The 27877-nt window shown below is 48.6% G+C and overlaps 2 protein-coding genes across 13 annotated transcripts in view; one reads left to right on the plus strand and one right to left on the minus strand.

The window, feature by feature from the left end:
* Positions 1-1062: 1062 nt before the first annotated feature.
* On the minus strand, positions 1063-8121 carry suds3 (SDS3 homolog, SIN3A corepressor complex component). 8 transcript variants are annotated; one of them, XR_009928498.1, is made up of 13 exons: positions 7292-7496; positions 5425-5494; positions 5201-5265; positions 5036-5107; positions 4793-4812; positions 4474-4630; positions 3894-3989; positions 3645-3706; positions 3442-3463; positions 3205-3310; positions 2345-2432; positions 1408-2091; positions 1063-1359 (listed from the first exon to the last, which is right to left on the minus strand). XR_009928498.1 is itself a non-coding variant. In XM_062451120.1 (13 exons), exons 4-13 carry the CDS (start codon positions 5262-5264, stop codon positions 1993-1995), a joined length of 786 nt encoding a protein of 261 aa, XP_062307104.1. In that variant the 5' UTR covers position 5265; positions 5425-5494; positions 7292-7372; positions 8056-8121; the 3' UTR covers positions 1063-1992. The 8 variants fall into 8 exon arrangements, 6 of the variants coding, with proteins under 6 accessions (XP_062307104.1, XP_062307099.1, XP_062307101.1 ...); XR_009928497.1 differs by having other exon boundaries at positions 1391-2091; XM_062451120.1 differs by adding an exon at positions 8056-8121 and having other exon boundaries at positions 1063-2091; positions 7292-7372.
* A 435-nt stretch (positions 8122-8556) lies between these two features.
* taok3a (TAO kinase 3a) overlaps positions 8557-27877 on the plus strand; it is a 39413-nt gene continuing 20092 nt past the window's right edge. For 3 of the 5 annotated variants that reach the window (XM_062451100.1, XM_062451105.1, XM_062451103.1), the window contains exons 1-3: positions 8557-8802; positions 25215-25293; positions 27026-27255. In XM_062451100.1, coding sequence (XP_062307084.1) covers positions 27118-27255 — 138 coding nt within the window. In that variant the 5' untranslated portion in view covers positions 8557-8802; positions 25215-25293; positions 27026-27117. Of the gene's footprint in view, positions 8803-9051; positions 9263-25214; positions 25294-25398; positions 25417-27025; positions 27256-27877 lie in introns of those variants that run through there. The other 2 variants (XM_062451101.1, XM_062451102.1) reach the window with 2 other exon arrangements.

Here is a 27877-nt window from a genome sequence, read left to right on the forward strand (position 1 = left end):
TGATGACCTCTGCATGACCCCAGGACCACCCTGATCCTGACAACATCGACATTCACACCTCCACGCAGCATTTAAATGTAAATGTGAATCTTGTTAACTCCCCCTTATAAACCGGCCTCTTACAACCAACGGTATATCTGTAAATCCCAGAGATGAGTTATTGATCTGGGATCAATTAATGTCCTGGGAGAGCCGTCACTCACGCTGGTTAGCTATGTGAAGGATAACCTGAAAACCTGTTATTACAACATAAACAGCCTTTCGATTGGGTAGCAAACGCGCGACAACACAGACAAGCGGACGAACCCGTTATTTATTGGCTTGTTTGAAGCACAAAGCAATTATTCGTGCCATGAGATACTGTCTTGGTATGTATCAGAAATCAATTGTTCTCTTCCACTGATCTGATTTTATTCATACATTTTCCTCATGTTTTTGAAATTGCTTGATTTATTCCATGACTCAGATGTAGAATTTGAAAAATATAAGTCACCCAGTATTTGTCCTCTGTTCACGCATGCAAACACAATCACAACAGCAAGAAAATTACAATTGGAATTGCTCAGCTATGTAAAGGAAAGCCGGAAACCTGTTGTTAGCATAGACAACATAAACAGCCTTTCGCTTGGGTAGCAAATGCGTGACAACCAAGACAAGCGGACAAACCCCTGTTATTTATTGGCTTGTATGAAGCACAAAGCAATTACGGATCTTGACTTTCAAAACTCTGAAGCGATGAGGCAAACGAACGGTGATCGCCTCCATTCGACGGTCGTGTGGTTAAGCGAGACAATGAGCTGTCAGCATTCTCAGCCCAGGGCTGACGAAAGACAGGATAAGGCATGATATATGATGGATATTGTTCTTGGCAAGTAGAGACAAGTGTGCAACACCAATGTGTCTGTTTGTTTTGACATTAGGACAGCAGCAAACAGGAGTCCATCACCACCCACAAATGCATGCCTTCTGTGGTGTGATCAATATGTTGTGTGTTTTAAGAAGAATTGTGATGATTCGTGGGTGAAAGATGTTTTATCTCCTTTAGAAATTAGAAACCATTGACAAAAGGCAGAAACATTTTTATTGAATGAAACGCACAAGAAATCAACAAATGGTTAACTTTTGTTTGCCATGTGCAACACAGTTCAGATAATCCACAAAGGTGAACTAAACCCATGAACTGTCAGAACAGATACAAAATTAAAACCTTTAAAAAAAAGTTCAATGCAATACATTATATATTTTTTCCATAAGAAACAAGAGTTCAACACACACAAGTACAAAAAAAAAAAAAAATTACCAGACCAACATATGACAGTTTGAAATACTGGATGACAGACACGCTGGATGACAGACACGCTGGATGACAGACACGCTGGATGACAGACACGCTGGATGACAGGACACGCTGGATGACAGGACACGCTGGATGACAGGACACACTGGCTGACGGATGAAACTCAGCAACGTGCTCGAGAGCAGAGTTTAAGAAACTACAGATCCAGGATAAGTGTACATAAGACTTCAGCCAAACCCAGTCCCAGCCTCTGCCTCCCAGGCACTACTAGATGTCAAATTGTTTGATAGGAGTCAGCAACATGGCTGTACGCGTGTTGAAGATCTACCACACCTGTGGTTGCTTCATAGCAGATAGATACACATGGTTTGGCAGGTAGGGACTGAGGTGTTATTTGGCGTAGGTCACGGAAGAACCCTGGACAAAACCAGGTCAACACAACACGAGACGAACACGCACGTACGCACGAGAAGTTGCAGCCACCTGTGCTTGATGGTGGGCTAGGCTGAGGATGACGACAATCCTCTGCTCCCGACGGGTTGAGAAAACAGGAAGTGGTTGAGTGGCACATGTTTGGGGAGGGGGTGTGGGAGATGGAAGGAGCCAGGATGGTCAGACCCAGACTGTGATGGGATGGATGGATGAGTAGCTTGACAGGTAGAGGGGGTTTGGGGGGGGGGGGGGGGGGGGGACCTCTATGCTGCCGACCTCCTGCGAATGACGAGGGCTCCCCTCTGTAACTGCCCCAGGTAGATCCTCATCTTCGTACTGTCGCTCGTCTTCCTCACCCAGATCTACGGAGGAGCAACGGGTTCATTAGTCCGTCCACAGGTAGGAGCAACAAGGAGTTCATATACACCCAGTACGCATGACTCAGCAAATATATACATTAATAGTACATTACTGTCAAATCGCTTTTCAAGTGTTTTCAGTTCAATCTGAGTTTCAATCATTCATTTGACTTTATTCAGTCAAAGGCAAGAGTGTAAGCCAGGAGACAGGAAGTAAGGACATCAGGTGATGATGACATCAGAGTGTGCGGCTCACCTCATTGGTCCCCACAGAGCTGATGACACAGCTGATCTTGGTGTTCTCCTTGGTGTACTCCAGGTAAATGGCCTGGCTCTTGTGATACCTGGCCAGGGAACAGCAACCGGTTAGGTGGGAGTCAGCAGTCACACCCAGGACAGGCAGAGGAGTCGGTGTAATACAGGGTCTCTCTGGCTAGGCTTTCTGCAGCTGTGTTGGGGATCACTTCCTCCATTGTTTGGCCTCAGTCGTGTGACACACAGTCTGCAGGTGAGCATGGCTGCTTAGGTCTCTCTCCCCCTTCCTCCCTATCACACTTCAGCGCCCACATGAAAGGCATGAAGCAGGAACGTATAGGAGCCTACGCGAAAGTCGGAGGAATTTGTAATATCACACAGGAGCATATTATTGCCGTGTCCCTCTTCTTCAAGGGGAATTATTCATGGTTCACCCTCTCCCCACAGAGCAAAGGGGTGGAGCCACCAGTCAGCTGGTCTGCTCCACATCCAGATGCTGCGCTCGGTCAGGTGTTTACCGTTCAAACAAATGACACATCCGTCCATGTCCGTTTATACTGGTCATCTGTCGGCCATGTTGTAATCCCAATACTGAGATTAAGAAAACCTACTGTACCTCTCTGGTTTGGAAACCCTCCCGAAAGCATGTTAAAGTCCACAAAGTCCTTTCAAAATATCTGAGCCATATCAGACAAAGACAAATAAATACAAACATAAAATAATAACGTTAGTTCCTGCTGAGGATTTACATGTATCTGGGGCCATCTAGTGGACAGTTTATGAACTGCAACACCTTTAAAAATGTATACTGATCTCTCATGGGGATTTGACCATTGCTATTGGTATGATGAAACCGTGTACCATCTTTTGTCGTAGTACAGTTTCCCCTCCTCGATGCGGGCCTCGTAGCGCTGTGAGGGGGTCTCCATGGGTGTGGTGGGCAGGTGCTCTGGAGTGGACGGGGACACTGGGGAGGAAAGCAAAACCTTCTCAACACCTCTCACCTCAGCCTGGGACTTGAACAAGTGACGGCGAGAGAACATACAAAAATAAAGGTTGCGGGGGGAAAAAAAAAAAAAAGGGAGGGAACTGACATACCTGGACGTTTAGGCGACTTCAGCTGTAAGCGAACAAATATAGGACGGTTAAAATACGTGCCGGTGAAATTACATTGTTTTAAAAAAAAAAAAAGAAAAAGAGAAGAGAATGAGAAGGGCCGGGTTTCCAAGATTCCTTAAGAAGCTCTTAACGCTAAGAGCTTCTTAGGAGCGTTCTTAGAACGCTGGCCAAGGAGGGTTCACCTTGTTGAGCGTTCGCAGGTCCTCCATGATCTGTTCGTCTGTCAGCAGGTAGTTTAACTGAGGTGAGGGGAGTTAAGGACAGCGCTGTTCTGCAGATAATCATACGCACAACAAAACCATCCGTACGCATCAACACGACGAGGCTTCTTCGTGACATTTTTCCCCCCGCTTGATATGGATTCACCCTACAATTCATGTCTGATAACAACATCTGGATAACGCATGGTCGTAATGGCGCACAAAGGATATCGGGCGCCGGCTTTCTCCGTTTGTCAGGAATGGGGAGGGGGTCGTTGGGTCGCCTCCTCAGCTTCCTGGTCATGATGGGCTTCACCTCCATGGAGTCTAGGAGAGGACGGGAGAGATGAGCTGTCGGACAGGTAGCTGACGGCCCCCTGGGTCGCAGCCAACCGTCATGGAGGGCTGCAACTGCGTCGCTACATCCCCATTTGGGTGTATGGATGGAAACGAGGGAGTTGCAACCACTAGCATGACGCTATCTTGGTTCACATTCCTAATGCCGTTGACAGCGCCCAGATGAGCTTTGCGAACAGAGCTATTAGCATAAACGTCTAACACCTCAGAGGGGCAGTCGGATTTAAAGATTCGGATGCATCTTAGAACCAGCCATTTTAATTGGATCGTTGGTTTATACTAAGATACACAGGGGAGCTTAGATGAAGTCCTTCTTCCAATCTCACCCCCCCCCCCCCCCCCGGTCCACTAAGGGCAGAAAAAGGAATCTTCCTCTTCTGAAGTTTCTTTTTCTTTCTTTCTTTTCATTCCTGCTCTAGAGATTTGCCCTGTGATCTTGCCGTTGGTCTCATACCTCCTGTCAGCTCCATGGTTAACTTCTCATTCTCGATCATCTTCTTCTTCTCCTCCAGCTCCGCAATGAGGTTTTCCTTCAGCTCTACCTTCTTATCGTCAAACTCTTTTACAGCTGCCTGCTTCTCTTTGACGTAGTTCCTCTCTACCTGGTCTGTCTGTGACAGAGGGGCCGAGAAAGGGAAGATGGCGAGAGAGGGTAGGAGGTGGAGGTTAAAAGAGAGAGAGAGAGAGAGAGAGAGAGCAATATTTGAGAAGGACTACAAAAGGTGGAAGTGCCCTTTAAGGACTTCCAGGGTACACTACCTTATAACACTTACCTCGAGTTGTAGGAAGAGATCTGTAGCAACAAAAACAAAGTATTATTCATTAATGATATCACTGGTTTAACAAACCAACATCAAATCACCTTTGATTAAATATCATAAAAACACCCACTGCTATGATACAGAATGTGACCTTGATCTAGACAGAATAGTACGTAAAGCTAGCACGGAAAACTTCCATTGATTAAGAGACTATGACAAAACATTAGTTTTGAAAACATGACACAGCATTCTTACCTGCGTTGCGGAGTCTCTCTTTGTACTGTTGGTCCAGCTTTTTCATTCTCTTCTGGTACTCCTGTAGTGTGCCTGAGGGAATACATTTTAGGACTATAACTCTGCAACTTGTACCAAAACCAATACCTTGGAAGTTTTTAGCAACACAACAAGCAATGAAATTACTTTTTCTACCTTCTTGGAGTTGTTGTAATTGCCTTTTCAGGGAGGCCAATTTGTCTTGGTACATTCTGGGGTGGGGGGGGGGAAGTATACAGATAATGGTTTAATCACTAGACTAATATTTTGAACAATATTTCTTCAAATTCAGAGACAAACTAAGAATTGTGTCTACGTGATGTTCACATTATTTGTGATAACCGTGACTGGCCTTGACGGTGAACACTCACTGTTCTTTGATTTCTACATAGTCATCCTCGTCATGCTTTGCAAGGTCTGTTTCACTGGCATCCTCCGTGTCTGGAAAAGGCAGAAAAGAAAGTTTCAGAGAAGGGCATGTAAAGACCACCACATTCAATGTGAGTAACCATACTTTCCCAAGCAGTTGGAAATAGTAGACGTCAACAATTACATTTTTAAATCAACCAACAAAATAGTTTATACTACTGGCTAGAAGTAATTATGTGACTGGGGGGGCCACGTAAGATCCCGTGACTTAAGCACCGACACAGCTCTGATTTAAGCAAGGTGACCAGCTAGCAAGTCACACCTAAATCATGATAGAAAAGTTTGCCTTCATACCATTACCAATAATAATTACACAAGCCTGGCGAGCAAATAGATACCATAAGACACTAAGCAAGCCAATATATTGCTGTCTTTAGTTCGTAACAGCTCTAGCTTGTTATTGACAACCTATTAACAATTTAATGATGCGGTCATTACCTTGAGTGCCGTGCATTTGCCGCATGGTGACCAGTCACACTACTGTACAAGCTAGCTAGCTAGTAGCCAGCTGTCGAGCAGTTTAACCAACGTTAGCAGCTAGCGACTTAGCTTGCAAAAATAAAGATCCACGAATACAACGCAGAAGAGACTTGGCAACCTAATGTCAAAATGGATCTAACCCTAAACCTTTGCTACCGTATCAACGTCAGTAAAACTCCCTTAGATAGACACTCGTCTCGTGGATTAAACCAAAAAAAAATGCAATGTTCCGTCGCCGGTGACCTGTCAGTAGCTAGCTAGCAAAGTATGCGAAATGCCCCGGCCTTAACCAACATGTCAGCTGAGATCAGAAGTCTTATACCTATGTAAAACTTGTAATACACATTTGAAGACTAAGCTATCTAGCCGCCCTTAACACCAAGTGGAAAATTGCTGGTCAACTAGCTGCTAGCCCTAGCTAGTGACCTCGGCATTTATGCAGTTTGTAAGAAACTAGGCTAGCCAACTTTCCTAATGTGATCTAGACTAGTATAAATCAGATGCCATTTGGAATTAACAGCTGTAGTGTAGGACAGCAACTAAGACTTCGGCTAATGTGAACTTTCAATGGCATTTGACTGTTCTTACCGACACTGCCCTGGCAAACGTAACTTCTATGTATACATGACCTAACGATTACTAAACCTAGCTAGTTATAGATAAAACTTAAGACTCAACACGGCAGGCTAGTAATACTAGTATATATTTGCACAGGATCACCAAGCAAGGACGATGTGATGGCTAACCCCTCCACCAGTGACATCAAGCAAGCTGGCTAACGTTGTTAAAAAGTGACGATTATGCAAACAGTGAACTCCTCCCCTCTTGCGTATCGACAAGCAGGTACTAACTGAGTGAGTAGACTATTAGCTAGCCCACTGAGCTCCCACGACGAGCCGTGTGTGTGCAACGGTACAGTAAAGCTTTTATTTGCGACTGAACCAAAGGTTCGCGAAGTAAAAAGTAATACACTCTGCTACCATCATCAAAGTAGCACAACCACCACAACAACTCGTTAGCACTACAGTACGTAGACTAGCTGGCTAGCTAAAGTAATAATTCGATGCATCAACATAGTAAGAAATTTAGCTAGTACTGCTGCACGCTTTTAAAACGTCTAGAATCCGTGCAATTTCAGCATGTGTTGTCGTTTTTGTTGCGCTAGTCATACTGTATTGAGTGGGAGCTAGTTGAACACTGGCGAACGGAATGAAATGTTTTGTTCCATGGAATTGTTTGACTGAAGACTGAAAAAAAACTAGCTTGCTATTCGTATTAGCGTTACAGTAGCAGCTAGCTCATAACGCTAATAACGTTAGTCTAGCCTACCTTCTTCGGAGTCTCTTCCCCTGAAGCTCCGATCATCATCGTCGCCCACACTATCGAGCTCCTCTTCATCGTTGTAATAATCTACCATTGGTGATAGTAAAGTAGAAGCCATTATATGGCTTGAAAATGTAAACAAACACTAAATAAACAATCGATATAGAATAGGCAGGTCGGAACAAAACAGCGCCTACAATTGTAAAGACCCACGGCTCTTACAGAAAAAGCAGATTGTGCGCCTGACTAAAAAAAGGGAATGAATACATTTGCTAAACTACTTTAGGAAAACATTTAAGAGCAAAACGCAACTATATATAATGGTTAGAATCGATAAGTTTCCGAATTCACAGACAATGACTGATAATAACAGAGATCATCACATTTTAGATTATTTTTCCAAACAGGCATGCGTTGTAAGTCTAAAGGGAGCAGGACATATTTCGCGGTTTTGCTCACTTGTTTACTATTTATGTCAAATGTGACTAGACAAATTCATAAAATGGACTGTGGGTTAGCGCTTTAAAGTTTGAAAAGGTAAATGTTTGTAAAGTCAAGCACGCTATGTAGTTTCATACAGTTGGTTTCTGTGAGTCTATAACCATACGTATCCTGACAGTATTACGCATTCCCCGTCTGCCGACTGTCGTTCTGTCCATAGATATATATATATATATAAAGGCTTTATATCTATGGTTCTGTCCACCTGGTCCATATTAACAATAAAGTGGGCAGACCTGCGTATGCGATACGGTCTGCCTGCCACTCACCCTTGTGTCACACCAAGACAATAATGTTGCGCAGTCCTGTCATTTCCCAGTAAAAGATTAGGGCCCTTTCACAATAGCCACAGGTGCCTTGCATTGGTTATTGGTGTTGTAATACCCAGATAAAACACCAGAGGACAGGAGTGTTTTAGTTTAAATCAGAAAGTAGTTTTTGTCATGAGTTTGCGTGCGCTGTGGTAAGAGTAGGCTGCCATTCATATAGTCATCGCGATTGGGAGTAGGCTATTCTTCTAGTCCACAAACACGTAGGCTACATTTACTACAAAATATACTGCCTGCTTAATGAGCACAACGGCTAAAGGAATATCAAGAGTAGTCTACATGCATTTTTAAAATAACGTATTCGCGCGAGAGAAAAAAATAGGCTATGTTTATGTAAGAGCCTTAAAATAAAGAGTAGACAATTAGGCTACATATAAAACTCGTTAACGATAGCCGATATATCCACAGATGTTAAAACATATTATTATGGCATTTTTAAACATTTGCGGTGAAGCACAGACACTGTCACTTCTGTCCTTTGCCATCCTGCAACTGTAGATTATCTGAATTGGTTTCCGCCTGCCGAAGGAGCTGTCAGCGGCAAGGCGCTGTGCTGGTGCTGGGGTGAGGAGCGAACCCTCATCCAGGAAGTACTGACTGACAACACTTCTGAAAGTCACACCGACATCTCCGGAGTTGGACTTAATGTTCACGGAAGCGTGGATTTCTCCAGCAATACGTTCAGTGGTCAGTGTTTCGTTAAGATACTACTACAATATGTATTTATTTTGGGGTAGTTGTGAAATGCTTGCTTCGTGATAGTGACTTCCTTATAGAAGCCGGCTGTCGTCCAACCATCGTCTCACTTTAGTCCAAAGCTAGCAAGCGGTGTCGACTGCACCATGTGTAACCATTTAGCGTTAATTATCGAGTTGCCACTAATTCATTTTTCATTTTAGACATGGGGTCGGTTAAGTTGACTTGAACGCTTGTTGTCTCAACGTCACTCAGACGCGGCGAAAAGATAATTAAGTGCGTAGTAGAACTGAAGCTAAATAATTGTCCCGTTGGCTACATCTGCTCGCATTAATTCCTTCCATTGTTTTATGTGGACTGGACTGACATCGTTCACACTTGCTTTAAGTATTTGGATCGATGCGACCATTGCAAACCATAAGGACGTGTTTCAAAGGAACTGATCTTGTGGGTGAGTGGATTTTGAACAAACGTCAGTTTCTAATGTTGCGGAAAAAATACTTGCTTGGTGAACGGAAGGCTAATAAATGTTTGTTGGACAGCTACAGTGGCTCCGAATACTAAATCCCGATTCAGTTGCTGACTGTTTTAATTTTGCTCCGAAAGATAACTCGGTAGAGTCCATCTGGAGCGTCAACGTAACAGGATGTCTAGTTTGTGGGTGCTTGTAGTCTTGCTGCTTTCATTAGTGGATGATACATTGTTGCGGATGAGACGCTTCGACCAACTGTCTTTTTAATGTGGGTCACATCAGTAAGGAACGTTTTTTCGCAAAGACACTGTTAGATTGCAAATGGGAATTTCCCCCAGCTTAGTTAAATGCAATTGTTGTAGCTACTGACAACCATAGGAATAATCCTTATTGTCTCTGCGTTTGTTGAGCTCGGAGCTTCGCATCTATCTCACAGTGAAATGATAATGCATTATATTCGATTTTCCATTACATGTTCACAGCGATTTCTGGCAAAGGCTGTGCTTTGTTTCGTTTTACAAGCCGTGTCCGCTTGTAACGTCTGAGCGAGGCGGCGTGCAGATGGAGATAGCCAGCTGAACGGCACCAAAACCTAAATTGACCCAACATGATGTCATCCCCGTGTGTAAAGCGCATGAGTGAGAGCTGCGAGAGAGCTGGCTTTTGATCCATTTTCCTTCTTTGTCACCGTTACCGTTTTATCCAGCCGTTGTACCAGTGTGAACGTGTTGTTAACGATCAGGTGCTGTAGAATGTGTGCAGTCCACATTTTCAGTGTGCCTATACGAGAACGTAACAGGTCTCTGCTAGGCACAGTGGTGACAGCATCAAGCTCCACACCTGCCCTGTCACACACCGAGAGCAGGACGTGGAACTGAAAGTGATATTAGAGCACTGCTCCATAAAACTGTCTGTCCTCTGTCTTGCGGGTAATGCTGTTATCTAGGGCAATTTGATGTTTATTGTATCAAGATAATGTTTAGCATCATTCCACTGGGAAAGTATAGGCTGAAAAAGCACTGTGTGTGTGCGCGCGTGCGGGTCTGTGTGTGTGTGCATGCAAGAGAGGGGGAGGGGTAGGAGTGGGTTGAAACTCAACTGAACGCCTGCTGTACTGATTGTGTAGATGCCATGCCTACATCCGGTGTCGTTCTCCCCGGACTCTTCTTTCTCCCACAGATGTGAGGTCACTAATGCGAGCTAAAAGCATGAGCCGGGGTGTCTGGGTAATGCAGTAGGCTCTGTTGTACATGTGTAGGAATCGGTAAACGGGACTGATGGTCCAGCGCTTTCTGTCAGAGTTCTTCCAGATGGAGCATAAGGGTGACTGAGCAGCCAGCCCCTGATTGAGTGTGAGGCAGGGCAGCCTGGTGGAGTGAGGCAGGGCAGGGCAGAGTGAGGGAGTGCGAGTGCTTTTGTGAGGTGGAACCACATCAGCTGCTCCTGACAAGTGGCAGTCAGAGGCAGCTGAGGCAGACAGGCCAATCTCAACCCCCCCCCCCCCCATGGAGGCAGAAAGCGAGGCAGCGGAAGCTCACAGGCTTGAGACTTTGAGACTTCAGAGAGGAGGTTTAAAATCCTGGCAACAGGCTTAATCACTACACACTGACTGCTCTGTAGAAAAGGCTTTGGATAATCTGAATGTGAAGAAAGTTTTCAGAAATCAGAGGAGAGAGGGAGCTCTCCTGCTGCTGCTGGGCCTCTCTCGCCCCACGCTGTCTTGCTCTCCTCCCAAGGTCCTCTGTGTTTAGGATGTCAGCCATCGCAGGGCAGCAGGAAGAGGATGTATTCTGTAGTGTCTGCTCCTACTGGGCCATAACCTCCCCCAGAGCTAGCAGTCCTGCCCAGACGCGTGTTCCCCAGGCCCAAGGACAAGGCACAAAGACCCCACAATCGCTTGTAGTAGACCAGTGGTTCTAAACCCTGGTGTCCTCAGGGACCCCCTGCACCTCATGTTCTGGATGGTTCCCGATTCCAATTCTGATCTTTTCTTTTTCTCTCCTTTTGCCGACTGCGTTGCTCCTGCCTGAGGCGGATTAACGCAGGCACTCTCGTCCAGGGTGCCATCCCAAACAGGCTCATTTGAATACACATTAAACATAACAACAAATGGCATAACGATAAACATTTTAATGGCGATCGGAGGGCGGGAAAGGCCAGCTCTTGTCCTGGTCAGACCCCTGTCTTTCTAATTAGCAGCTCCGACCGGGGGCACCGGAGGATGGCTTCCTCCGTCCTGGATGTCACCTGACACCCTCCCCCCGTCCCCTCCTTCACCTCGGGTCTGGGCTACACGGAGAGGTCAACACAAACGAGTTTACCCGGTTGCAGCGTCAAGGGGCCCTGGTGACCGGCATGTGGGGTTGCAGTTGTGTGCGTGAGGAGGCTGTGTGCGCGGAGGCCTGCTAGGGTCGTTACAGCACCGCCTCCCGATGCCAGGTTCCAGTCGCGGTCCAGACGTGTGAATGGTTCACCAGCTGCTGCCGCCGCCGCCGCGTCCTCCACGGCGTCCTCCACTCCCAGGGCGAGCGGATCCCGGCTGGCTCTCGGGCGTCGGTGGCAGAGGGGCTAACCTGTGGAAGGTGGCTGAGCTATCAGCCCTCCCTCCCTCTCTACCTCCCCCCCACCAACACCCCCTCTTCCCCTGACAGCTCCCCACAAGCGGAAACACGCTGAACTTCCCCTCTCCTCGTCTTCCCCCTCCCCCTTCTCTCTCTTCCACGTGAGAGACGCTCGACTTCTGTTAAAAAAAAAACACACACACACACACACCTTGAGATTGTCAGTTTAGCCGCGGCGCTGCAGCAGTTTGGCTGTTTATGCCACGGTAGCAAAGCGCATCAAATATTAAAGCGTGGCTGTCAGGCGTAATGTTCTGCAGTGATCTGGTTTAGCATGTCTAATATAAGAATGCCTTCTTGGATGACGAGTAGAATTACGCCCTTTGCTTTTTTTTCCTCTTCTTCCTGTGTCTCTGGCGAGATGCAGTCATGTGTGCCGTTTTAATGCTGATCTCTGTGGACGTAAGGCTTCTGGGCCATAGCGAGGGTTGGTCCTGTGAACCTGGTGAGAGAACCTTACCGCAGATGTTTCTCCTAACGGGATTACTGCACACACAGCAGCAGCAACCATATTTAATTAGCCTTATTGACCACATCCCCACCAAGCCGGCCCTGACAATAGACAGCTCTGTTCACATCGAGTGCCGCTCAGGGTCACCTCACTGCTGTCAATGCAGCGCTTGTGCCCAGACAACCGCTTTCCCGTCAGCCCAGTCAAAGGTGTGTGTGTGTGTGTGTGTGTGTTTGTGCGGAAAAACAGCAGGATTTTTTTCAAAGCGTGTTTCATGCATCAGCTGTTCTTCGCGCTTCCTTAATGCAGTCTGCTGTTCCAGTGAGGCCTGGAGGCTGGGGCAGGGCCTGAGGATGGCCTCCCCTGTTTTTCCTGGTCTCCCATGGCCTCCCCTGTTCTTCCTGGCCTCCCCTGTTCTTCCTGGCCTCCCCTAGTCTCCCCTAGTCTCCTTGGCCTCCCTCTCTGCTCCTCCCTGTCTGGAGGAAGCTGGGCTCCTTCCACCCTGTACATGACCACGTAGGGAGTCATGGCACACATGGCCCACAAGCTGCACCAGGGTCGACTCACAGGGTCTCAAGTTCCACCAGGTTCAAGTCTCCCAAAAGAGCACATGTCTGTGGCTAATGCCTTCCCAGTGAGAACCCCCTCCCCTCAATCTCTCTCTCCTGGGGACTGCCCAGTTTAATCAGAAGACTTGGAGCTTTGAGATGTGGGGGTAGGGGGGGGGGGGGGGGTACAGCAGGGTACAGCTGTCGGCAGCAGAGAGTTTCATCAGTCTGACCAGAGCAGCCATGGTGGCTTCTCTCCCAGTCAGGCTGCACATGTGCTGACCCATTTGCGCCATTAGCTGACCTAATGAAGGATATTTTCTTTTCTTCCCCTCAACACCTGGTCTCCTGTCCCAGTCAAGGGACTGTCTGGCCCCTCGCTGGTATCCCAGGATTCCATGTGACAAAAGCGTACAGATCCAAAGTGTTGCTGGTGGAATCTCGCAGGCTTCTCTCCATGCTGTCTCACAGACCTCCCGCCCCCCCTTCCTCCTCCACCATGACGGAGGCATTCTTGTCAGGACGACCTTAATTACAGCCCTGCGGTTGTACGCTGCCTTCGCATTCTCTACGCTCCGCAGTGCAGCTGCGACCATGAGTGAGGGCCTTTCCCCGCCCTCGCACAACCACCCCCCTCCGCCCCCTCACATCCAGCCCCACCATTCTCTCTGCTGCCCATCTGTCCAAGGCTGCTTAGCACGAAAGCTGCAAGCGCCTCTCTCTCGCTCTCTCTTACTATCACCATCATCAAAATCACCACCACAAACACCTCCACCATCCTCACTATCATCACCTCCACCATCCTCGCTAACATCACCTCCACCACCCCCATCAATCACCATCATCACCTCCACCCCCATCACCTCCACCCCCATCATCAACACCATCCTGGCTGAAGGCTTCCCCCTGTCAGGGCCCAGGCCTGTTGAGGCAGACCAGGACTGGTGTATTTATACACCCTCATGTCCTGCTGCAGCCTAGGGCTGCTTCAACACTGAAGTGTCATGTATGTAGCATGAGCCTATGCTGGGAGGATTCCCAAGGCTAGACAAACCAACTGAGGAGTGTGTGGCACAGCGAGGCGTGTGTGTCATGGCGTGTGTATGGCTGGCGGAGAGGGTGATTGTGACGGACAGGTTTGCTGATGCCAGTGTGTGGTGAGGTAATGCGCCGCGCCTCCACGGAGGGCTATTTTTGGCTCTCCTCCCCCCCCCCCTCGGCCCGCCAGCAGCCTACCCCGTCCCCCCCCCCCTCCGCTCCACATCGCTGGCGCCGTGCGGCGAAGACCCGTCCCCCACGCCCGCTTTAACCGGCGTCCGTTCTTTAAAGTGTCTCTCCGATGCATAATTCACCAGTGGGATGGCTGAGATGGAGGAGAGCGCCACACGGAGCGCTGGGAACTAGCGAGGTCCTCTCGGAAGGCAGCTCCACCCTCTCCCTCTCTCTCGCTTTCCTCTCTCCCTATCCAGCGCTCCCCTTCTCTCTGTCTAAACAACTCTATCCAGCTCCATCCACCTCTCTCTCTTTCCAGGTCCATCTTTCTCTCCATCCTGCTCTTTCCATCTGCACCACAAGTGGATGATGTCAGATTCCTAATCTAGCGAGCGAGCGAGGAGCTAGCCATGCTTGTCGGCTACATGAGGACCTGACGTCAGCAAGCTGGGGAGCTCTTTCATCTGCCACGGCACACGCACACACACACACACACCACGGCACGCGCACACACACACTCACACACTCTCTCAGCCCAGAGCAGTGTCATGGTTCACCAGACCCAAGCCTGGGCTGGAAGCTGTCACTGGACAGCCTCCATTGGGTCAAGTGGAGATTGCACAGGGGGAGATTGGTCCGTGCTCTCGTTAGCCAGCAGTGAATCTGAAGGCTAAACTTGATTTTTATTTAAGTCTCTCTTTTCTCTCAGTGTTCAAGCTGTGAGAGAGAGAGATTTCATCTTTTTATGCATGACACCATCAAGGTTGACGTTTGAAATGTGTGTGTGTGTGTGTGTGTGTCTGTGGTAGGAGTGGACAGTTTTGAGCCCTGCTTACTGGACTGTCATGGTAACTGTTCTGGTGCTATCATGGTGACAGTTCTGGTCCTGTCATGGTGACGGTTCTGGTCCTGTTGTGTACCATCTTTACTTCCGTGACCTGAGTCTCTGGTTCTTCAGAGGTGTCTGCGCTGCCAGTGAATGAACATCCCGACGGTCCATAAGGAAACAGAGAAACGTGGATCCCACTCGGTAGTTGTGGGGTTCTTGTTCTTGCTTAATAGTGCGTGCTGCCTGGCTTTCTGTACGCCTCTATGAAGAGACAGCCTGGGGTTGAACTGAACAGTACTCCAATTAAACTGAGACTCGCTGAAAACTGTGCCATCCTCTCTCCCCCCATCCTTCCCTTTCTGTATGTCTCTCTCCCTCCCTCCCTCCACCCCCTCCCCCTCTCTTACTCACGCAAATGTCACACACACGTCAGTCTCAAACAGATGTGCAGCTCTGCTCGGACGAGACGACCTATGAGCTGAAGGCTGGAGGTCGAGCCCTGACCTTATGGGGTCGAAACCCTGACCGTGACACGCCCTCCTACAGGTCCGTGTCCGGCGCCATGGGTGACGGCCACCCAGCCGCCACTTCCTGTTGTGACGGGACGGTTGCCGTGGCAACGGTCCTGTATCCTTGGCGCTGCCGGTGGTTAGTGCAGACTGAGTCACACAGCAGACTACAGTACACAGAATAATACACAGCATATTATATAGTACACAACACGGAAGCCCCCGCTGTGAAGGAATCACTAGACTAGATTCATATGGTGGAGATAAACATGAGCACGGTTCCTTTTGTCTCCGTCTCTCCCTCCCCCCCCCCCCCCTTTTCTACCTCTAGATGTATTTGTGCTCTGCACGCGCATTGTAAAGTGTTCGTGTTACTAATTTATGGGGGTGTTTTTTTTTTTTCTTTTTCCAGGCAATGTTTGCCAGCAAAAATGATTCAGCCATTAAATAATGAATGTCCAACATAAGAGATACGGAGATTAGAGACAGGGAGGCCATGACAGCAATGTCCTCCTGTACAGTCAACCAGCCGCCACAACGATGGCTTGTCACTGCCAGACGCTCATGATGGGGTCTACACACACACACACACACTGAGCGATGACTCAGGGATGAGTGTCTAATACGACTGTGTTCAGTCAGACTCCGAACCATCGCTGTACATTGGGCCTCAGGCTGCAGACACACACACACACACACATGGCATGCAGACGAATTACGATGCCACTCTGTGAGGTGATGTGATAAAGTGTCTGACAGCTGCAGAAGAGTGGAGAGGACTGGTCCATGTCCTGCTCTGGGTACAGTCCTATCAGTCAGACCATACAGTATTTGTGTAGGCGTGTGTGGCTGCTAATAATTGAAAAGAATCTGTAAATAATTCATTGCCCGGGGCTTAAAGGTTTGATGCTGAGATAGCGTTCTGTTATTGGAGTGTATTGATTCTTTATGTAATGGACCTCACCATAACAGGACAAGACATTAACCTCACAGGCTGGGATATCAGCTCACACTATCATCAGCTCCACCAGCCAGCCCAAGCCACGTTATCAACACCATCACCTCCAGACACAAGTCAGCTCCACCAGCCAGACCCAGCCCTAGCCACGTTATCAACACCATCACCTCCAGACCCAGCCCTAGCCACGTTATCAACACCATCACCTCCAGACAGGTCAGCTCCACCAGTAACCCCAGACACAAGTCAGCTCCACCACCCAGACCCAGCCCTAGCCACGTTATCAACACCATCACCTCCAGACACAGGTCAGCTCCACCAGTAACCCAGACACAAGTCAGCTCCACCACCCAGACCCAGCCCTAGCCACGTTATCAACACCATCACCTCCAGACACAGGTCAGCTCCACCAGTAACCCCAGACACAACCCTAGCCACGTTATCAACACCACAGCACTCCAAGGTGTTACCTGGAAAATATAACTAGGGAAATTGGTGGAAATATGTCAATTTCACACCACAAGCCTGGTAGTGATTTCATTTATTTTTTCTCCATTGGTTGGGAGCGGGGTCGAGGGGTGTTTAAATTGAGAGGATGAAACTGTGTGTGGGGGAGGGAGGGAGAGTTCTGAGCCTGAATTAATTCCCAAATTAATTGCGGGCAGACTTTACAGGGATAAAAGCTGAAATCCCAGCCTAAACCCATGGGCCCTCCACGCTCCATGTAAACTCCAGTGATCATGTACATAATTTATGCTGTCAGTTTCTAATGTGGAAAAAGAAAAAAAACAGAAAAAGGAAGAGAGATGCTCACGAGGGAAATGACTCAGTGGCCTAGATGCTGTTTCCTTTCTGGGTTTTTCTCTCTCTCCCTGTCTTTCTATTGTTTTCTCTCCTATTTCTCGCTCTCCTTCGTTCTCCAGCCCTCAGTCTCTATCCCCATCCCTGACTCTCCGTTGTTTTGTTTGAGGGAGTTGAAATCGAGTCTCCCTTTCCAAGGCGCTCTCTGGCGCTGGGCTCAAGTTAGGGCCTCCCCTGTGATTGGCTGGCTGGCTCCTGAATACGCTGTCACCCACAGCCTCCCCTCGAAGGGGCGGAGTCTGGCTGGATGGTGACATCACCGCCGCTGTTCCAAGAACCAGGGAAGAGGGGGAGAGAGAAACTCAATCCCTCTGAGGCCGCCCCTCTGTCGGTTCGAAGGAATTAACGGGAATGAAATTTGCGGTTGGCGCTGCATCCGAGTTATACGAGACCATGGCTACAGCTAACCAGTCCACACATTAGGGAAGGTCAGAGGAAAGGATTTCAGGATGGACTATTAACGACACAACCCAGGTCAGTTCCACATCTCCAACCTCAACCCCAGCTCACACGGCCGAAACTCGAGATCACGCGAGAATACGCAAGATCCCGTGGGGGGAATCCGGTAGAAGCAGGCGTGACTCCACACACCAGTCTAACGTGAGCCTGGGTGGTAATTTGCCCTTCTTTAATATTTGATGGCAAAACCCTCCCCTAGCCTGCGTTGCGTGTCCCGGACCGGACCAGGCCGACCCGTCTCTGCAGAACATGCGAGCGGAGTGCTATTAATCTGCTGCTCTTGATTGGAAAATCCTGTTGGGCTTTGGAGCTGCTCCTTCCCCCTATCAGCTCTACCCCCCCCCCCCTCCCCCTTCCCTTCCCCCACTTCTCAACATGCACATACATGACTGGAAGTAGATCACTTAGTATGTGCTACCACTGACAAAGTGTCGTAACATGTGTGTGTGTGTGTGTGTGTGTTTGAACAGCAGAGTGCATGCGTGCCCTGACCCTGAATTGATGACCGGTTCATAAAGACACACACGTCACACTCAGGGGAAACACACAGACGCAAGAGTCATGCATATTGCATGGTCCTGGCAGACAGGCTAACAGACCAAGTGACACACCAGCCAAAAGAGATGGATCACCACAGACTGGGGTGTCAGAGGCCTGTGCACACACACACACACACACACCTATTAAAGGACACACAGAGCAATATACACTGCGTACACACACATACAGACACACACCCATACAGATGCTTACACACACACACACATACAGACACAAAGGGCAACACGCACGCATGAACAGTGCATATGAGGGTTGTCAGAGCCTGCACAGGGATGTGCTGGCTGCAGCCTGACACAGTGGCAGTAAATCAGAGTTAATCCACACTGTCACGTGGGCTCTTATCATACTGCTGTCATCCCTCCTACTCACCATGTAGACAGACTCCTCTTTGAAGAGAGTGTGTGGGAGCGTGTTTGACTGCCCAGTCAGAAATCAATGCTGCACCGAATTGATAGTCGTAGACCAAGCCAGGAATATATTGTTCTGTCGATGAGGGTTCCACTGTTTAGCCTGGTTCCACTGTGTAGCCTGGTTCCTCTGTTCAACCTGGTTCTACTATTTAGCCTAAAAATATACTCTTTCGTTTAAGGATTTTCCCTCGAGGCGTGTTGAGCCCGTCTTGGTGTGTAAAACGAAATTAGCCTGACCTGACCCATGACCTCTAGACCTGCAAATCAGTCCTCATGTTCAGGACAATCATCCTCAGATTAAACTCGGGGTAACCTCAGATTAACCAAATGACCGTCCTCCAAGACCCTTATGACCACCATGGTGAGTCACACAGGAGGTGTGCCTGACTAAACCGATTTTTTTAAATTTCAATAGGAGGATTTCTGATGCCTCATCTGAACTGAATAAACCTGTGCTGTGTGTGTGTGTGTGTGTGTGTGTGTGTGTGTGTGTGTGTGTGTGTGTGTGTACACACGTGTGATCCCACTGTTGTGGCCCGATAATGTAGTGTAGGCTATCGAGTGACGATAGCAGATTATAAAATATGTCAGGATTCTGTTAAAAATATGCTAACAGTCCTGTGTGGCCTCTGTTAGCGTCCGGGTGAGGAGGCAGTGAGCATGGAACCAGTGTGGCATTGTCAGAGCGCGTTTGGCTGAGCGCCACACCAGTGTGCAGAGCTGAGAGACGTCGTCACGACGAGCTTCATTCGTGTTTGAGAAGCTTCCAGAAACCACGAGGAGGAGCGTCCACGTCCCAGACACGTTTGCATTTAGTCATTTAGCAGACGCTCTTATCCAGAGCGACTTAGAGTAAGTACAGGGACATTTCCCCTGAGGCAAGTAGGGTGAAGTGCCTTGCCCAAGGACACGTCGTCATTTGGCACAGACGAGAATTGAACCGGCAACCTTCTGATTACTAGCCCAATTCCCTAACCGCTCAGCCACCTGACTCCCTAGCAGGGGAGAAGGTCCACGGATACCATGTTTTGTAGCGTTGGCTTGTTTCTTCCAGCTCAGTCAGCCTGTCTTTCTGTCTCTTTCTTTCTCTCGCTATCACTCTCTTGCTCTCTATGCCTCCAGTCTTTTTCTGTTCATCGTTATAGTTGGGTGTGCTCAAGCCTTCGGCGAGAGCACAACCTTTGTTCTCTCACATATATATTTATTATTATTATTTATTTTTGCCCCCCTAAATCTTTGTCAATATTTGGCCTACATAGACAACCTAGGTGTCAAAAGTTTCGTCTTGGTAGCGATTGAGTTGCTTGTATTTTTATTTACGTTCCGTTGCATGGTTTAGGCTGAAGTTAAGTTTTTGTGGCGAAAAGTGAAGCTAACGGTGGCTAATTTGCTAACCACAGTCACTGACGTTACTAACGTCACTACGTCACTAACGTCACGAAAACACGCGTGACTACCTGTAGCAGAACATTCGTTTCGCATCTGTTAACTTGGGGGATAGCTAGGCTAACTATAGCTTTACTGCAAGGCAGCTGCAGAAACGCCACAAGCAAAGAGGCCAGGGTGATAACTATTTACTCATTTTACTTTGTGATGGGAAACACAATTGTGAAATGTAATGTACAATATTAGCTGATATTATTAAGGAAGTAGGCCCACATCTACTTTCGGAAACGGTAGTCTACTATTTCACTGAAGCATTAGCATGACATTAGCCTCTGTTGCCCGGGCAACACATACTACTGTGGTCTATGATGCATCTGTTTTCAATCGTTAAAATAAACATTCCTCACAAATACATTTTCGTTGTAGGATTTATTATGACATTACATTACAAGTAAACGATTTGTTGGTGAAATTATCATTACCTGTGGTTTCAAACCAGTGTTGCTCACTGCAACGCTGTAGCTTACGCGAGACACTACAAAAACATCTACAGTACACAGCTGTTTAGGAAGTCAAACGGCGACAGAACATGTTCGGCACTCCCCTTACTTAAATCAAAAGTCTTTCAATAGGTGGTGAAACTATCTGAATACTAACCTGAACTTCATTGCCACGGCCTAAACTTTGTCAATCTGTTCATGAAAATAATTAATTTCAGCCTAAACCGTACAACGGAACGTTCAATCGAATTCAACCAGCGCAATCACTACCAAGACGAACACAGCAGTAGTCTAGTGTACTGTAGTAGAATTTACCGGGGCAGTTTCTCCACACAGGGCTATATCGCATTTTGCGTTGTTACTGACAATGATCGCTACCAGTGAGCTTTTTATGAATGAGCGATTTTCCACTAAATAAATGTCAAGCTTATTTACGTTTTGGGGGCATATTTTCAGTTAGAAGATGGTACTGTTTGAATCGCGATTCCATCTTCTACTGCCGGTAACGTCGTAGAATTATCTTCAAAGGGGGTTCTTTATTATGAATGAATGCGGTAGGCTAAATGCCTGAAAATATCATGAGAAGGGAAAACTTAAAAGGACGTTTTAAGTCATAGAGATTAGGTCAATTTTTAGACCGGTCTGCCAAATTTATTCGTTTTGATTCAGCTATGAGGCTGCCTCTTGCAGGGGAAATGACAAGACATCATATTTCATTATACACTTTACTCGTGTTTTGAGTTGTAACGGAGCAGCAAAATCTATGTAATCTCTATAAATAATAAGTAGGCCCTATGCATTTTTATATAAAATATACAGAAATATCAGTTGTAAAAATGTCATTCAAAAACGGACCCCTGTGCAACCGACGCAAGCAAGCACACCCTACAATTTCCCCAGAAATTGTACCCTCTCTAGTTCTAATTGTGTTCACTCGGCCCTGAGGTTCCTTGTTGTTGACTGTGTGTGTGCGCGCCCACAGACTGAGACAAGTATGTGAACAGATGAACTTTTGCCCTTTGCCTTTCTATCATCCCAACACACACAGTCAGGCACACACAGACTACTAAAAAGTAGGCTAGCTGATCAGTGTGGCTGTGTGTGTATGGTTTGTTTTCCCAGTGTCTCTGCTTGCTAGCTGATGCTAGCATGAGCTGAGGTAACATAGACATGCTTGCTGATGCTAGCATGAGCTGAGGTAACATAGACATGCTTGCTGATGCTAGCATGAGCTGAGGTAACAGACATGCTTGCTGATGCTAGCATGAGCCAAGGTAACAGACATGCTTGCTGATGCTAGCATGAGCTGAGGTAACATAGACATGCTTGCTGATGCTAGCATGAGCTGAGGTAACATAGACATGCTTGCTGATGCTAGCAGGAGCTGAGGTAACATAGAGATGCTTGCTGATGCTAGCAGGAGCTGAGCTAACATAGACATGCTAGCTGATGCTAGAAGGAGCTGAGGTAACATAAAGACATGCTAGCAGGAGCTGAGGTGACATAGACATGCTAGCTGATGCTAGCAACATAAAGACATGCTAGCAGGAGCTGAGGTAACATAGACATGCTAGCTGATGCTAGCATGAGCTGAGGTAACATAAAGACATGCTAGCAGGAGCTGAGTTGATAGACATGCTTGCTGATGCTAGCATGAGTTGAGGTAACATAGACATGCTAGCATGAGCTGAGGTAACATAGACATGCTAGCTGATGCTAGCAGGAGCTGAGGTAACATAAAGACATGCTAGCAGGAGCTGAGGTGACCATAGAGGCCAGCCATAAGGAAGCAAGGACTCCCCCCAACTCTGTACAACCCCAGGTCTGCAAACACACAGGGAAAGCTATGTAAAATGTATTTAGCATATTCAAGTTAGAAAGTATCTAGGTTATCACAGGCCCTGGGGTGAATCCAGATTTTTTGCCTCCTCCCCTATCTCTCTTCTCCTGGGGAAGATGAGTCATGAAAGGCATCCCAGCTCTGAGCTTGTGAGCAGGAGGGCTGTAGTGTTTGTGTGAGGCCCCGGTCCACTATGGCAGCCCTTGCAGAGATGGCCGTGGTAGGGAGATCTCTGGGTTACCTGTCATTGTGTTTGTCTTCAACACAGGGGTCTGTTTGAGTCCAATCTCCATCCCTCAAAGCTCTCTCTCTCTCTCTCTCTCTCTCTCTCTCTCTCTCTCTCTCTCTCTCTCTCTCTCTCGTTGTCTCTCTCTCTCTCTCTCTCTCTCTCTCTCTCTCTCGTTGTCTCTCTCTCTCTCGTTGTCTCTCTCGTTGTCTCTCTCTCTCTCTCTCTCGTTGTCTCTCTCTTTCTCTCTCTCTCTCAGCTCCTTTCACAGTGACCCACATCACAGCAGAGGTGTTATTATTCTTTTGACCATGTTTAATTATTTTTTAAATGTATTCAATGAGCACTGCAATCCAGACGATGTTTGGACACACACGGCACGCTCACACACACGACAGCCTCTGCTAGTTTGGGTCGGAACTAAAGGGCTTTTCCTAAAAAAAGAAATGTAACGATTGCAGCCTTGTGAAAGTGGGACGTGTGTGTGTGTGTGTGAGGGAGGGAGAGAGGGAAGCCAAAACATTCTACAGCCAAATGAGGTTACCCACTCACCCACAAGGGCTGCATGGATTCAACCTTGCTGTGTGTGTGTGTGGTGGAAGGCCTGTAGCAGCGCAGTAGCAGACTGAGCTGTGGCTGGGATCCCTATCTGAACCCAGGCTCAGGCTGGACCTCATTCTCATTTCTATCCTCTAACATATACTCCCCCCCCCCCTCAGAATGGACTCTTAGCTCTAGTATAATTCGTTTATTTGGATTTACAGGGCGTTGTTTAAAGCTGTTGCTTTGAGATGATGACAGGTGTAGCAGCAGGTCATGTCTTTACCCCCAGTCTCGTCTGTCTCTCTCTCCTCTGTCTCTCATGAACTTTCTCCTTCTTTCTCGCCCCTCTCTTTTTTCTCTCTTTCCATGCTGGTCCTCTCACAGTGAGCACTGTGACTTTAATACGCTCCCATTTCTGTCCAATTAATTTTCCCCAGACCGTCAGTGGAAATCTGATTAAAATTTGTCTCTAAAAAAAGACACCCAGGATTCTGAAAGTTGTCAAATGGATCACTGCTGACTGCCACTTCACCTCTCACCCTCTCGCTATCTTTCTCTTCCTCCTTGTCTTTCTTTTTGTCTGTCTTTGTCCCTCTCTCTTTTGTCTTTCTCTCCTTGTCCCCCCCCCCCCCTTGTCTAGTTGTGGCCTCTTGATCTGGGTACTTATCTCTCTGCGTGATGTCTCATGTCCTTGACTTCCAGGCGTTTTCTGACCCAGCTCAGTCTCTCTCACACACACACACACACACACACACACACACACACACACACGTTTGTAATTCTGTTCTTGTGGGGACTCACAATCCAGTTCCATTCAAAGTCCTCATGATTGGCCTTACCATAATATTCCCCCAAAACCTAACCTGAACCCTAATCCTAACCCTAAAACCATCCCTAACTCCTAACCTAGAGAGGGACCAAGAAAATATTCCTTCAAGTTCAAACTTTCCTTGTTTTTTACTGTTCTGAAGGGGGCTTCTGGCTGGTACCCACAAGAACTATTAAACGCACACTGTCACACACTCTAAAATAGGGGTTCTCACATCCCACCCTACCCCTTCCTCTCCCCTCTTCTGCTGAAGGATGGGAGGTGGAGGAGGAGAGGAGGAGAGTTGAGGGCCGGAGTGGAGGAGGAGAGGAGGAGAGTTGAGGGCCGGAGTGGAGGAGAGGAGGAGAGTTGAGGGCCGGAGTGGAGGAGGAGAGTTGAGGGCCGGAGTGGAGGAGAGGAGGAGAGTTGAGGGCCGGAGAGGAGGAGAGTTGAGGGCCGGAGTGGAGGAGAGGAGGAGAGTTGAGGGCCGGAGTGGAGGAGGAGAGTTGAGGGCCGGAGTGGAGGAGGAGAGTTGAGGGCCGGAGTGGAGGAGGAGAGTTGAGGGCCGGAGTGGAGGAGAGGAGGAGAGTTGAGGGCCGGAGAGGAGGAGAGTTGAGGGCCGGAGTGCAGGAGGAGAGTTGAGGGCCGGAGTGTTGGTTTCCTCGGGCTCTTGTTGCTGTCAGCTTGACTTATAAATCATTCAGACTCACTCTGAGAAGCAACAATACAGTCATCCTCTTTTCTTGACATCGCTTCATTATTTAAAGTTTCTTTTTGAATCTGTAGCCTTGGGGGGGGGAAGGGGAAGAGAAAGGGGAAAGGGGAAAGAGGGAGAAAGAGGAAGAGAGAAGGGGGGTGGGGGAGGAAGTCAAGAGAAGGGAGAGAGACAGTGACAGGAAGTAGCCCTACTTTGAGGGGGTTGTAGCAAGAGGAAGTGGTCCTCTCTGCTGAATGTCAAAGGTCAGCTGATGAATAATGGATCCCTTTATTTATCGTTTGTGTTCTCCGGGTGGTTGTAGACAAAAGTTGTTGAAAAAATGTGTTGTTGCTGGTCCGCCTTACTGCTGAGTGCTTGTCCTGTGTATCAATGTGTCCTGTGTGTGCGTTTGTATGTCCTAGTGCTGTTCCTAGTATAACTCGTGTCTGTACCCCCAGTCTCATATCTGTCTCTCCCCTCCTCTCCTCCTCTTCCTGTCTCTCTAACTCCAGGTCATGATGAGGAGGAACAAGCTGTAGACACTCACCGAGCCTGGAAAGAACAGCACACACCTCACACACAGGCTGTGAGGTAGGCCGCTTCAACACACACACACACACAGGCTGTGAGGTAGGCCGCTTCAACACACACACACACACACACACAGGCTGTGAGGTAGGCCGCTTCAACACACACACACACACAGGCTGTGAGGTAGGCCGCTTCAACACACACACACACACACACACACCAACACACACACACACAGCGTGTAAGGCAGGCAGCCAGAAGTGAGTGGTGTGTTGTGTTGAGCTTGTCTGGTGTGTGCTGTGCTGTGTCGAGATGCCGATGTCTGGCTGAAGCAGCCAGTCGGAAGTAAGGAAACCTGGGAGAAGCCAGCCTGCTCCAGTTTATCCTGCTGACACACACACACTCACACACACACACAGACACACAGTGCCAGGGGCAGAGCTTCCTGCTGAGTCACACACAGCCAGTTGGGGAGCCCACAAACAGAGATTGGGGTGTGTGTAACCTATATTCCAGCTCTCTTGGATCAGATGTCTGTACTTCTAGAAAGGAAGTTATAGTGGCATGTGAGGTGGTTGCTCCCCCCCGCCATCCCCCCAGGGCCTGCCTGAGAGCACAGTGTGTGTGTGTGTGCGTGTGGGAGAGACCAGGTCCATATGATCACCGAACCAGTCTAGCAGAATCACTACTATCCCCTCCCCCCTCCTCCACGCAGCTCCACGCCCACACACACACACGCGCATGCACTCACACACTCCTTCCTGCTCCGTCTACATCCGTATGCACTCTCACACGCTCGCTTTCACACGCCCCCTGGAAGCTTGCACGCTCGCACACACACACACACACCATTAAGATTGAACTAACCACTAATCTGTCTAAGCTGCCTCCTTAATCACCTCCCTCAGTACAATGGCGTTCAGCTACTCTCCGTACACACACTCGCGCGCACGCACGCACGCGCACACACACACGATTATCCCCCAAGTCCAGGCTGGCCCGGTGTCTTAACTGCTGCTTCACTGTTTCAACCTGTTGTTGCCATGTTGCATCACATGTGTGAACGGAGGAGGAGGAGGATGAGGAGGAGGAGGAGGAGGAGGAGGGAGGGTGGGAAAGAGATGGCGAAGATGGAAGGGTAGCGTCTCCAGGGTGATCATGTGACTGCTGCATGTGATCTATTTTCATCTCCGACCCCCATCCCTCCATTCCTCTATCTCTCTCCGTCGCTCTCTCTCTCTCTCTCTCTCTCTCTCTCTCTCTCTCTCTCTCTCTCCACTGTATCTCTCTCTCTCTCCACTGCATCTCTCTCTCTCTCCCTCCCTCCCTCCCTCCACTGTATCTCTCTTAACTCTGTTACTCTGTCATTCTTCACTGTATGGTGTTCACTGGGGAGGGGGTGGTGTGTGTATGGTGTGGGCGGGGTCGTGGGTGGCGGTGGGAGGTGGGTGTGTATGGTGTTGGGGGTGGGGGGGTCGTGTGTGTGTTTGGTGGGTGTGTGTGTGTGTGTGTGTGTGTGTGTGTATATTACATCAGGGTGAATTTCTGAGGTTCAGCTCAACAGGAGGGAAAGGAAACAGATGGGAGTGATGCAATAACGAGACACACACCGGCTCTCTCTCTCTCTGTCTCACACACACCTTGTTTGTCCTCCTCTATGTTTCTATGTAACAAGTAGCAGCATGTCTTCCTGTATGATACAGACAGGATGTTATTTCATAGGACCCTAACCAACGCGCGCACACACACACAATACCCTAACCAGCACATGCATGTGGCGTGTCTCCTCCAGCTCCTGATGGTCCGTGCTGACCCCGGGGGGGTGTGTGTGAGGAGGGCGTGTTCCGCTACCAGAAGCTCCCCTCTCCTCCACATGTCTAGCCAATGATGCCCTCATCCACCAGGAAGGGGGCGGCGCCCAAGGAGCCGGAGCCGGCCGACCTGTTCTTCAAGGATGACCCTGCCGAGGTGTTCTGTGACCTGCACGAGATCGGCCATGGCAGCTTCGGGGCCGTGTACTTTGTGAGTAGATGGAGGAGGTGGAGGTGCAAGGGGGGGGGGGGGGGGTTCGTCTTTTAAGAGGCGGTTAGGGTTGTGCTCTGCTGACGGCTGTACACAGGCGGCAGAGAGGCAGGCAGGCAGAGAGACAGGCAGGCAGAGAGACAGGCAGGCAGAGAGACAGGCAGGCAGAGAGACAGGCAGGCAGGCAGAGAGACAGGCAGGCAGGCAGAGAGACAGGCAGGCAGAGAGACAGGCAGGCAGGCAGAGAGACAGGCAGGCAGGCAGAGAGACAGGCAGGCAGGCAGAGAGACAGACACAGACAGGCAGGAAGGCAGGAAAGCAGAGAGACAGACAGGAAAGCAGAGAGACAGACAGGAAAGCAGAGGGACAGACAGGAAAGCAGAGGACAGACAGGAAAGCAGAGGGACAGACAGGAAAGCAGAGAGACAGACAGAAAAGCAGAGAGACAGACAGGAAAGCAGAGAGACAGACAGGAAAGCAGAGAGACAGACAGGAAAGCAGAGAGACAGACAGGAAAGCAGAGAGACAGACAGGAAAGCAGAGAGACGGACAGGAAAGCAGAGAGACGGACAGGAAAGCAGAGAGACGGACAGGAAAGCAGAGAGACGGACAGGAAAGCAGA

The sequence above is a fragment of the Osmerus eperlanus genome, chromosome 25 (assembly GCF_963692335.1).
Source record: "Osmerus eperlanus chromosome 25, fOsmEpe2.1, whole genome shotgun sequence".
In the NCBI taxonomy this organism is placed as follows: Eukaryota; Metazoa; Chordata; class Actinopteri; order Osmeriformes; family Osmeridae; genus Osmerus; species Osmerus eperlanus.

Excerpts from the sequence above, each read along its gene's own strand:
- suds3 (XM_062451115.1), bottom strand. The coding sequence starts at position 7,403 with ATGGCTTCTACTTTACTATCACCAATGGTAGATTATTACAACGATGAA. Across the intron at positions 4,631-4,792 it reads ATCTCTTCCTACAACTCGAG|ACAGACCAGGTAGAGAGGAA; the intron begins GTAAGTGTTATA and ends CCTCTGTCACAG. Across the intron at positions 3,990-4,473 it reads AACCATGGAGCTGACAGGAG|ACTCCATGGAGGTGAAGCCC; the intron begins GTATGAGACCAA and ends GTCCTCTCCTAG.